The sequence below is a fragment of the Pocillopora damicornis genome, chromosome 1 (assembly GCF_964200805.1).
Source record: "Pocillopora damicornis chromosome 1, jaPocDami1.2, whole genome shotgun sequence".
In the NCBI taxonomy this organism is placed as follows: Eukaryota; Metazoa; Cnidaria; class Anthozoa; order Scleractinia; family Pocilloporidae; genus Pocillopora; species Pocillopora damicornis.
Genome location: NC_142670.1, coordinates 10,199,547 through 10,211,090, shown reverse-complemented (window position 1 = coordinate 10,211,090; position 11,544 = coordinate 10,199,547). Strand labels below are relative to the sequence as shown.

General features: G+C 36.9%; 1 protein-coding gene across 1 annotated transcript; it reads left to right on the top strand.

Annotated features, from left to right (window-relative positions):
* The first annotated feature begins 543 nt into the window (after nt 1-543).
* Nucleotides 544-10,942, top strand: LOC113670534 (chitinase domain-containing protein 1). The gene is made up of 14 exons (XM_089202098.1): nt 544-785; nt 2,877-3,020; nt 3,738-3,823; nt 4,406-4,452; nt 4,781-4,825; nt 5,437-5,543; nt 6,053-6,114; nt 7,073-7,165; nt 7,531-7,629; nt 7,837-7,973; nt 8,425-8,440; nt 9,302-9,382; nt 10,099-10,141; nt 10,761-10,942. Exons 1-14 carry the CDS (start codon nt 654-656, stop codon nt 10,857-10,859), a joined length of 1,191 nt encoding a protein of 396 aa, XP_089058224.1. The 5' UTR covers nt 544-653; the 3' UTR covers nt 10,860-10,942.
* Nucleotides 10,943-11,544: the final 602 nt, after the last annotated feature.

Here is an 11,544-nt window from a genome sequence, read left to right as displayed (position 1 = left end):
ATATGACGTCATTAAACTCGCTCCCAGGTTTTTAAAAAAATGGCGGCCCGCGGTATTCACCAGTAAATATTCATCGTCAGGTGGGGAGAGGATTTTAGCGGGGGGGGGGGGGGGTATCATTTGGTATCACCCAAAAAGATTAACGGGGAACTATTACAGAAACTTGACTGTCAGTTAACTGCCAATGTAGGGGGAATCATAGGAATGTCTCAGAGCCTTTACGGAATCAGGTAAACTACTTGACTCAACCAAAATCTTCCAGCCCCCCTCCCCCTGTCCGCGCGATAAATAATAAACGATCCCTGAAAAAGGAAAAAAAATCTGCTTTTTAATAGAAAGCTATTATCTTTAGAATTCGTATTTATTAATATATTGAATAATAACAATTATTATATTTTTTAAAAAGCAGACTGAACAAACAGAAGTTGTGTAACTGATAAGTCTACCTGACCCTCCCAGGGTAAGTAAGATTTTATTTCTAATATGTATTTACTTTGTTCAGCGGTAACTGCCAATGCAAATTATCACTCCATTTACTTAACAATGAATGAAATACGTCCACTGGGAACCCAAACAACCTTCAATAATGCAACTGTCTCCATCTGCTATCAGCTAACGGACTGTTATCGTTTTAAATTAATCTCACGGCGAAAATGCATAGGGTATTATTCGGGATTATTCTTTGTGTGGTAACTGGTTGTTGGATAACAAATGTATCGCACGTGGCTGGAACACTCTCGAAGAAAGACAAGAAAAATAAGAAAGGCTCCGAGCCTAGCCGAGCGGTAAGTGAAGTTTTGTTATTGTTTAAGTGAAGCTACACTAAATGAAATAGATCCATGGGCTATCTCTTCTTCTAGAATCGAAATGGACTTGATAAAACAACATGGATATTCGAATCAGAGAGGTATTTCTGTCGTGAACAATTTTGCGTGCCCTGAATGAGTTGCAGACTGATAATCTTAAAACATTTTGTGTATGCATTAGGGGCTAACTTTAGTGTTAATGTTTTATTCATTATTTAAATTTTGTTCTTGATCTGGCTGAATATGGAATCGGCCCATCTTAATAAGGGACGTAAGAGTGAATTCTGAAAGATTCACCCTGATTTTTCTTATTTATTTTGTTATCTTTAAATTTTATTTGGTGAAATAAAATTGAAGTTACTGGTATTAGCGTGGTGATACTCAAACCAAACTAAATCAAGTGTTAATTAATGCAAAGTAAGTGAAACGAAAACTGTTAAAGTTTCACATAACAGCTGCAGCATGTTTTTAAATAAAAACATTGAAATTTATTATTCAAGATCTGTAATTACTCTCTGAGAACCAGCCAGTTCAAATTCTGCTTTAACACAAAATAAAAAGCCAGATCAGTAAATTCCCTTACTGAGTCTTACTTCAATTTAAAATAAAAAGTACACTCTTCACTTCACAATGTCTGATCTGAATTTTTCCTATTAGCTGCCATACTTTTCCTTGTCAACCTTTTCACTCCTAAGATCTTATATGGTAACTCTCCTTACTTACTACTATACAATTCTGATGATGTGAGTTTTGAGAATTTGGCATTGGATCAACTGCATGTTATAATCTCCTAACTGGTATTTTCGTTTGTCCTTATCACATGACTGCTCGATATTTTCTTGATATTGGGAAGAGAAATTCTATCATGGCCACTCATAGGAGTTTAACCCTTTAATTCCCAAGATGTCATTAGTAATTCTCCTTACTGTCTGCCATATAGTTCTTGTGAAGTTAATTTGGAGAATTTGGTATTGGATCAACTTATAATCCCCTAATTAATATTTTTCTTTATTCTCATCACTTGTCCGCTTGATATTGTATTGATATTGTAAGGAGAAATTCTGTCTTGATCACTCATGGGAATAAGAGTTAAGAGAATTAGGATTCATATCCATGACCATCATCACCTGTTGGAAGGATGATGTATTGATACTGTCAAGAGGTATTCTACACGGCAGGGGGCAGTATACCAGACTTTATTTAATATATCCTGGTGAGTCAATCTGCAGGCAAAGTAAAGATCACTGTGAGGTGATGAAAACTTAAAATGTAAAGTCACAGCTTGTTAAAAGAAAGTACTTATTAGAATCCTTCAATTAGGCATGAAGGAGGTATTACTAATTCTCAAGAAACCGTAGTGCTGTAATAATTGGTGGGGGTTTAAATAATCACAAGTTGCTAATAAAAATTGGTTGGCACAGAGTGATTCAAGGTTGATGTTTTTAAGCATTAGCCCTTTGTTAGAGCTTATGACTTGCCCTGACAAAACAATTCCTTCTCTCTTGCCCTCTTTGTTTTTTTGTTAATTTTTTTTTATACCAATCAGGCATGTATTTGATACCAATCGGGCATGTATTTGATACCAATCGGGCATGTATTTGATACCAATCAGGCATGTATTTGATACCAATCGGGCATGTATTTGATACCAATCGGGCATGTATTTGATACCAATCGGGCATGCATTTGATACCAATCAGGCATGTATTTGATACCAATCGGGCATGTATTCAAAAAGATTTATATATGGTGCATGTAAGTGAAAAAAAAAAGAGGGAAAGAAAAGAAGAGAAAAAAGGTGATCAAGACAGAATCTCTCCTTATAATTATCAAATGAATACAATATCAAGCAGACAGGTGATGATAATAAAGAATAAAGAATAATATCCACAAGAAGATTTTTGGTTGATCCAATACCAAATTCTCTGAACCAATGTGATTACAAAAATTTTACAGCAGATAGTAAAGAGATTTTACCAATGAGATTTTGAGAGTGAAAGGGTAAGCCATAAATATATTACATTATTTTTTGTATATTAATCTTTGTTTCATTTGATATTTGTTTATCAGGGACGTCCTGATTCAAATGTCACGGCACGAGGCTTAGTTGTGGAAAATCCAAGGACAAGAGATATCATCAAGTTCCACAGCTCATATTATAAAAATGTATCAGAAGTAAACTTTAATGGAGATGTCCTGGTATATGTTGCACCAGTAAGTGGAAACATCAATAATTATCAACAACTTATATCATGAAAGCATTCTTTACAGCTAGGATACTGTTTTATCTACAGTTTTTATGTCCCATCAAACTTGGTATAAGTTGTCAATTCTGCCTCTTATAGAAAGTGATTCAAGTTTTCTGAATGCCATAATGTTGAAAGTTGAAAGTTTGTTTCGTGGCTTTTGAAGTTTTGATTGGATTTTGTGCTTTCCCAATAATATCTCATGCAAAGTGGCAAAGTTGTTGGAAAGATAAGGTGTAAGGGGGGAAAGTTTCTAAAGAGACTGCAGTGCTGCATCAGTTGGGGGTATAACAAGATATTTTGGTTTTTCAACTGAGCTAATAAATTTAGCTCAGCCACAGTAAGGAGTTCTAAAGCTCTGGAACTCTTTATATAATCATAAAATGCACCCTGTGTCAATTGCACTTCTTTTTCACAGCTCTCTTTTTGAACTCCTACAGCTTATTACATGAAGGGAAAGCTAACTGGTAAATGTCTCAAAATTTTCACTGATTTGACAGATCAGTCCAGTTCAGGGCTACCATTAATTGTGTAGACCTCACACCAGGGACCATACCCACCTATCGAAGGCCCTTAAACTTTTACCAATTGCATGATTGTTTTTGCAAAAATTAAATTTTTTCACTAACATGAATGTCTTCCTTTTTTTTTGTGACCAAATTTTATCTCATTTTCCTTTTTTCAGTGGAACTCTCATGGTTATGATGTAGCAAAAATTTTTAGCCCAAAATTTACTTATGTTTCACCAGTGTGGCTCCAAATCAAGAGAAGGTAATGTCATTGTCATTCAGAAGTCTAGGTACAGCTAGGCCAACTCTGGCACTGGTCACAATAATTATAATATTATTGGAAATATAACAGTAAAAACTGGTAGATCAGAATCTAGGTTTTTTCAAGTTAGACTTCATAGGTTCTTAATATATAAATTGTGTTTACTGTTTTACTGTAAAACTAGGCTACCTAGGTTTTTTCATCATGTTCTTAATTTTTGTGTAATAAATTTGTCAGGTGTGGGTGTGATTCTGCACCGTATGGCAGCCTCATAGTGCCATGTTTTACATGACTTACTTGTACACAAGGTCAGATATGCTACACAGCTATGGATGTATTGACAGTTCAGTATTGTATTCTTACAACACTACTGGTGCTCTGTCAAGTTTTTGTTACCTTTTTGTATTACATGCAATGTACTGTATCAAATTTGAACAAACTCTACCTTCTAAAAATAAGAACTTGTATTGAGATTTTAGCCTTCAATCCCTGCCCCCCCCCCCAAAAAAAAAAAGGTGTTTTAAGTGTAAGTCTTTTTTGAAACTTATGCTAATTTCTTTTGCTGTTGTTGTTGTTCAATAGGAAAACTGGTACCTTTTCTGTAGAGGGAGGCCATGATATTGATCAAGGTATTGAAGAACAGCAGAACAACAGAGAAACATACAAACCACAAACTTAAACATGTGGTGCACCTCCCTCCACATGTTAAAAAATCTTTGAATAATTCTTGAAGCAAGAATTTTGAAGATCCTGTAAGATATTTCATAGAGATATTTGCCAAGATCCTTGATAGGATCCTTGAAGGTCCTCATGAGATCTTTCAGAATCTTGTAGGATCTTTGAGAGTGGTGGTAATTTGTGGAAATTGATTACCAAGGGGTAATTTTTATGAAATGTCTTGCTCATAATGTGAGAGTTAGTCATTGATGAATGTTATCTTTTGCGTACTTTCTTTAGGTTGGATGTCAGATGTTAAAAAAGGAGGAAATCATGTTAAGATTGGTAAGGAAATGAAATTTAAAGTAAGTTCTTTAACCCTTTAAATCCCATGAGTGACCAAGACAGAATTTCTCCTTACAATATCAATTCAATATCAACCAGATAAGTAATGAGAATAAAGAAAAATATCAATTTGGGGATAATTAGTTGATCCAATACTTAATCCTCTTACCTGACATTATGAGAACTGTATGGTTGACAGTAAAAAGAATTACAAATTTGATCTGGGAGTTAAAGGGTTCATTTCTTTATCTTCTTTGTCATGTGGACAAAAACAATGGCAACGTCAAGAATGAAAACAAAAAACAGCTACAACAGTAAAAACATCCATAATGTAGTCAAGTAAATAAAAGAAAACAAGTTTACTTTAGTTAAGTCTTAAATCCCGAAGAGTGACAAACATTTAATTTCTCCTTACGATATCACCCCTGAATCACACTTTAAAGTTTTGAGAATAAAGAAAATGATCACCGACTATGATCTTGGTTGTTAAATAAAATTCTCCTCTTCAGCACCTTAGGAAATGTATAGAGAACAGTATGGAGAATATGCATACTGAGTTTTAGATGTTAAGGATGAAAAAGTAAGTTAACTTTAGTTTCATTTCTTTTCAGTTCCCAGAGTATTGTTTGATCAATGGACATTTAATGACTATCACATAATTTTTTCAAGTGACACTGCACTACAGTCCTTAATTGACACAATAGTCTCCTACCTAAAGGTGAGTGAGGGGTGCAATGCTCACAAAAAATTGTGTTTTAATGGTTGCATTGAATTAAAAGGTTTTTGTCTGTCCTTCAATGAAAACCTTCTCAGCTGCTAAAATGTATTTTTTGCCTTATGCTTAACATTACCTTGACATTAATATAATGTGTACTGTCCATTGAAAGGGAGTCTGCCAATAGCAACTTGTTTAGAAAAAAAAAGACTGCCTTTTGCTTTTTGGGGGGGATGGGTGGGGGTGGGGGTGGGGTAAGAGGTTAAATATTTATTCAGGAAGAAAGATATCTATCTACTTTATTTTTCCAAGCTAAATTAAGAACCAACAGGAACTGTAAGTTACATTAGTGTCAAAAGTGATTCAAAATAATAAATATGCCTGTACCTGGATTATTCCTGTAACTATCGAATACAGTCATGTAAATCATTATGTCCATTCATTGGAATTTTTTTTAGAATTTCTTAAGTTATTTCTTCCTCTTTCTTTCTTTCTTATTCGATTTTCTTCAGGGAAATCATTTTGATGGTCTTACTCTAGAGGTGTGGAGTCAGTATAATGGTGACACAAAAGAGTAGGTTTTTTTTAGTATTTTTTGGGCTAGTAGGTTCATTTATTGATTGGTTCTCTCTCCATTCCATCACTCAGACACACTGTTTATTTGTGAGGGAGTCAGTCATTCATATGTTCAGTCAGACGCAGCCAGTCAGAATAAGTTGATCACTCAGTTTAACCTGTCAATCAATCATTTTGAAGTTGGGCAGTCAGACATTAAATCAGGCAGTCATTCCATGAGTCATTTTATGTTCAGTCACTGTCAGGGAGTGAGTCATTTTATGTTCAGTATCTGTCAGTCAGTCAGGTAGTCATTTTATGTTCAGTATCTGTCTGTCAGTCAGTCAGTCTGCCAGTCAGTCATTTTATGTTCAGTATCTGTTAGTCAGTCAGTCATTTTATGTTCAGTATCTGTCAGTCAGTCAGTCATTTTATGTTCAGTATCTCTTAGTCAGTCAGTTAGTTAATTACTTAATTAGACAGAAAGACAGAAAGAAACTCACAGATCAACAAATTAACCAAATTAGACAGACAAAAAGACACAGACAAAAAGATGGTCTGGTTTTCTGTCCATCAGTCAGTTACTTAGTACTTAAGAAAAGACAAGCTTCCCTGACAAAACATCATTGTTATCTAAACAAGAAGCCTAGAGGCTTTAACGTGGGCTGCGTGAGTCGTTATCAACAGTCACTCTGGTTTTACGGGTGAAAATATGGATTTGATGTTGAATCTTCAAAGTGTAGGAATGAAATCGAAAAATAAAGACAAAACAACTCGGGATATTATGTATGGTCACCCATCCAAAATAATAGTAACCTCAGCCATCAGGGACTAATTTCCATGTCTGATTACGACGACACTCACCCGAAATTTTAACGTGGTCTGCCCCTGGCATCCCACGTAACTAACAGTTAAAGCGTAGTGTAACGGAAAATGTTTATTTCTCCATAACCTGTACCTACGTGTATGTCTTTCAGGGACTTGTATCTTCTAGTCAGTAAAATGGCTGACTCTCTTCATAAAGAAAAGCTCAAGATAATTTTGGTAATACCGCCTCCCTTTTATGCCGGGTAAGCTCCAATCCAAATTCAGTTGAACGGATTGTTACAGCAATTGGTTGATTGATGAAACAAGAGAAGATTAGGAAAAAAACCGCCTCATAGTTATCATCATTATGGATATCATTACCATGAATACTACCACTGTCATTATAATAGTCAAACTTGTCATCATCATTAGCCTTATGATTTAAAATTTATTCGTTTATTAGCGATACTTCACACTGACATTACCGCTATCATTGTGGTAGTCATTAACATCATCATTTACATAAATATTCATATTTATTTATTTATGTATATATTTATTCAACTATTGATTTATTTTGCGGTAATTTTTGCATTGTATCGCTTCCTTTATTTTGTTTTCCTTTCAGGAAGAAGCCGGGCTCGTTTGATAAAAATGACTTTGAATTATTAGCGCCAGTCCTGGATGGTTTTAGTCTGATGACTTATGATTACTCTTCTCAAGGGAGGTGAGTAATTGTTTCCGCTGTGCGTAACTTTATTGGACTAGGAGCCGGCCTTCCTTTAGGACGAAGTCTGCGCCACGTGTGCCATTTTTTTGTTCTTTGTTCTTACCACTTTTCGTCATCTGTGACATATTACTGAGAGACCCAAGGTAACATAATAAATTCGTTAAATACAATTATTTTTAACCTGCCCTATTGCTTTCTATGTAGGCCGGGTCCTAATGCCCCTCTACAATGGATAAAAGACTGTGTGCTAACGTTGAGTCCAGAGAAAGGAAAGCAGCGATCGAAAATTCTAATGGGCCTCAACTTCTACGGCCAGGAATTCGCAGCGACGGGAAGTGGACGTAAGTCGAAACAAGAAAAGGATAAGTTAAATTACTCGAAATATGCACCAGAGACGAAAGGATTTTCATCCTTGCCACTGGAAAATATTTTGAATGGTGGGACTGACCGGACTTTAGAAATAACGAGTAAACTTATCTTCGAAAGTTGTCCTCAAATGTGCTTAAAAATTCGGTAATTGTGAAGAAAAACTCCCTAAAAAAAACTTGTCTGTCGACTTACAGCTGAACATCGGCTAACAGTTTCAAGGCACACCTAATGGCCCACTGGCGGCCGATAGCAGAATCATTGTGTTGTGTTTTTGGGCAAGACACTTTCTCAGTCCGTCTCTCCACTCAGGAGTATAAATGGGTACCGGCGAAATGTACAAACAATGTTCAAGTTCCAATTTTTGCTGATTCTTCTCTTTTATTTTTTTCTCTTCTTTAAATACTTTGTGGTTCCACAACACAGCTATTTTAGGATCAAGGTGAGTGAGTGGTGAAGAAATGTTGATCACTGTTTTATTTGCTTTGAGATGCTTAGTTCCACATAAATTTATGCATGATGTGCAAAGAGAGCAATTTTCAACGAGTGTCCCACGTGGTTTCACTTTACTTTATCACGTGGTAGGTCAAGTTATCTCAAGCTGCCAATTATGCGTCGATCATTTCAAAGCTTATTCCCACCCCTCCCCAGGCATTTGAACTTTTAGAGATTTTTTTTTCCCGTTAAGGCGAGGTCGGTGACCGTAACTTTCTACACGTTAACCAAGTTTTAAAACCTACACCTTGTAGACCTTTTCTTCTGTGCCATTTGCTCCCAAAAGTGAACTATAACCCCTTCCCCTCCCCCCTCCATGTTTAAAGATGTACTGTAACGTTTTACTCCGCTGGAAAGACTTTACACCACTGGTCCAAATTCCCCACCCTCACCAGGCAAGGTTCAGGTTTCCCACCCCCCCCCCCCCGGGCCCGGACGAGGGTCAAATGACGCGGCTTGACCTGGGAGGTGGGGGTGGGGGAGGGGATGTTGATGCTTCGATTGATCGGTGATTTAGATGCGGGACTAAAACCCAATCGAATATTAGTCTCTCTTGTTTTCCCGCGCTCTAGGGAGTAAGCTTATTTGTTTCTTTGTTTGTTGTTTTGTTTCTTTGTTACTAGTTTTCTTGTGTTGACTTTGGTTCTGACGAAGGGCTAACGCTCGAAACGCGGTCAGCTTTGAAACTCCTTATGGTGGTCAATTTACGTTATCAACTCAATTGATAATACAAAATTACCTTGTTATACTCTCTCACCGACGCAACACAGACAAGAACTTATCCACATATACACATTTCCTTTCATAGATACATTGAGGTGTTAACAAAACACAAAACGGAAAAACTTACTTGGGAGAACGGAGTGGCGGAGCATTCTTTCGCTTTCACGTAAGTAAAGTCACCAATTTGTGCTTTGTATTCACATAATGTTGTTTCATTTGTTCTTATGAAATCCTACGGAACACGGAGAATATTGTGCGGCGGTGCGAAGGTATAAATTTTATTTTCGAGTGGTAAGAACAAAATTTCTCGATCGAGCACCGCGGGGGAATAAACGTTCCCTTTAAAGTGGTAATTCGAATCTTCAAGCCACCGTCTGATTTTCGTCAGTTAAAATGGATTAGAAAAGAGGTGTAAATTTTCTGGCGATTTTACTGCAGTGACTATTCTTTCTTCCCGTTTTGCAAGGTACTCGTCGGAAAAATTTATCGTCATGTGATGGTTTCCTTTTTGTAAAGTCATTTGCTTGTTGAAGGGGATGATTTTACTTCAGCTTTAGAACTCGCCAGGTTTTGCTGACAGTTCTCACGAACAAACGTGCCAAAAGGGGAAAAGACGTCATTACGCGTTCATGATTTTAAGTTAAAATCACAAAGTATTCTCTCGAGAGGCTTTCTTCGTACTTGATACTTCGGTGAACTTCGTTACTATTCGGTTAACAAGTCCGGAGGAGATCGTTATTTTGGTCGGTGAGTTTACTGCGATACTCGGGAACGAAACCTCCGAGTGTTGCCGTACGGAATCATTGTGGAGAGTGAGATCTTAAATTGGCGTTCCAAATAAAAAATTACTCACTCTTAAACTTCCAACGTCATATTTTACAGTGCTGCTGGGACCCACCACTCTGTGTTTTACCCAACGCTTAAGGTGAGAGATTGTTGTTGGTGTTTGAACCTACGACTTACTTCTCAGCTTCATGACTCGTGCCCACCCACGACAAATTTCTTTAAGCTACACTGAAATAGATTTTAGAGAAAATCTGTGGCAAAATATGATGTCATTCATTGAATGACACGGGCCTAAACGGAAATAGAAGACTCTCGAGTGCTCCCAATGGGAGTCGAACCTACGACCTTTCGATTATTACTTCGGATGCTCTAGAAAACCTATAATAGGCTATGTTGTTTAAGTAAGTCCATGGTGACGAACCTCTTGCATACTGTTAGGATAGGATTGTCGGTATGTGATGCTATTGTGCAATGGTGATATACATTAAGATCATTTAAGCCTGAACTTCCTAATATAGGAATATCGATATTTGATGCTTTTGCGCAGTGATGATATCCATAAAGATCATTTAAGCCTGGGTGGTGTTTTCTGGCTTTTTACTTGGTGTAGAAGACACAGTTGACGTAAGGCAATAGAAAACAAAAAGACAAAGAACGTGACGTGAAGAGTCGCGTGTCTTCTACAACAAGAAGGAGCCTGTTTTTGAGTTTATTTAACATACCACAAATGAGTTCCATTTCATTTCCTTGTGTCTTAGTCTATTCAAGTGCGACTGGATCTCGCCAAGGAACTTGAAGTTGGAATCTCCATCTGGGAGATCGGACAAGGGCTGGACTATTTTTACGATTTATTCTGAAGGCTTATGTTTACTTCATTACGTTTTAAGCACCTGTGAACAATATAACAGCAACAAAAATGTAATAAATTATTCATATCAGACGTGTGGGTTTGTTTACTTGTTTTTTTAATTTTTTTTGCGATTTCTAGACGATGTTTAAGCGATACTTTAATTAGAATGATGCATCCAGGACTATTGAGAGCCGCGACGTATGTTGTCGTTTCCTTGATGAGATCTTCGCAAATGATTGTTTTCTTTGAGCGACATATCGTTTCAGCTCAATTATAATTTGTCGCTGCAGCTCAGCGATATGTCGGTTTATGTACAGCGTAGTGACCGTTTGCGTGCGCAAACGCATCCTTCGACTAAATGTCACCGTATTTCCACTTCAACGTTCATTTCAGGCGTTAACGCGCGTTTTACACACGGGGCAATCGCGATAGTGCAATGAAAAGTTGATCAGCCTTCAACTTTTACGACGGTTTTCGCGCTTGAAACAAAACACATAGTATTGATTTTACGTAGCAGTGGACATTGCCTACGCACGTTTGCTTTACGTAGCTTTTACGTGAGGAAAAATTTACGCGACACCAGAAGTTCATCTTAAGATCGGCGGAATTTCTATTAGAATTACACTTCCTTTTTAGTAAGCAAAGACTATGCATACTATTCGAATATTTTGTGACGTCAGGTAGTTTGGTCG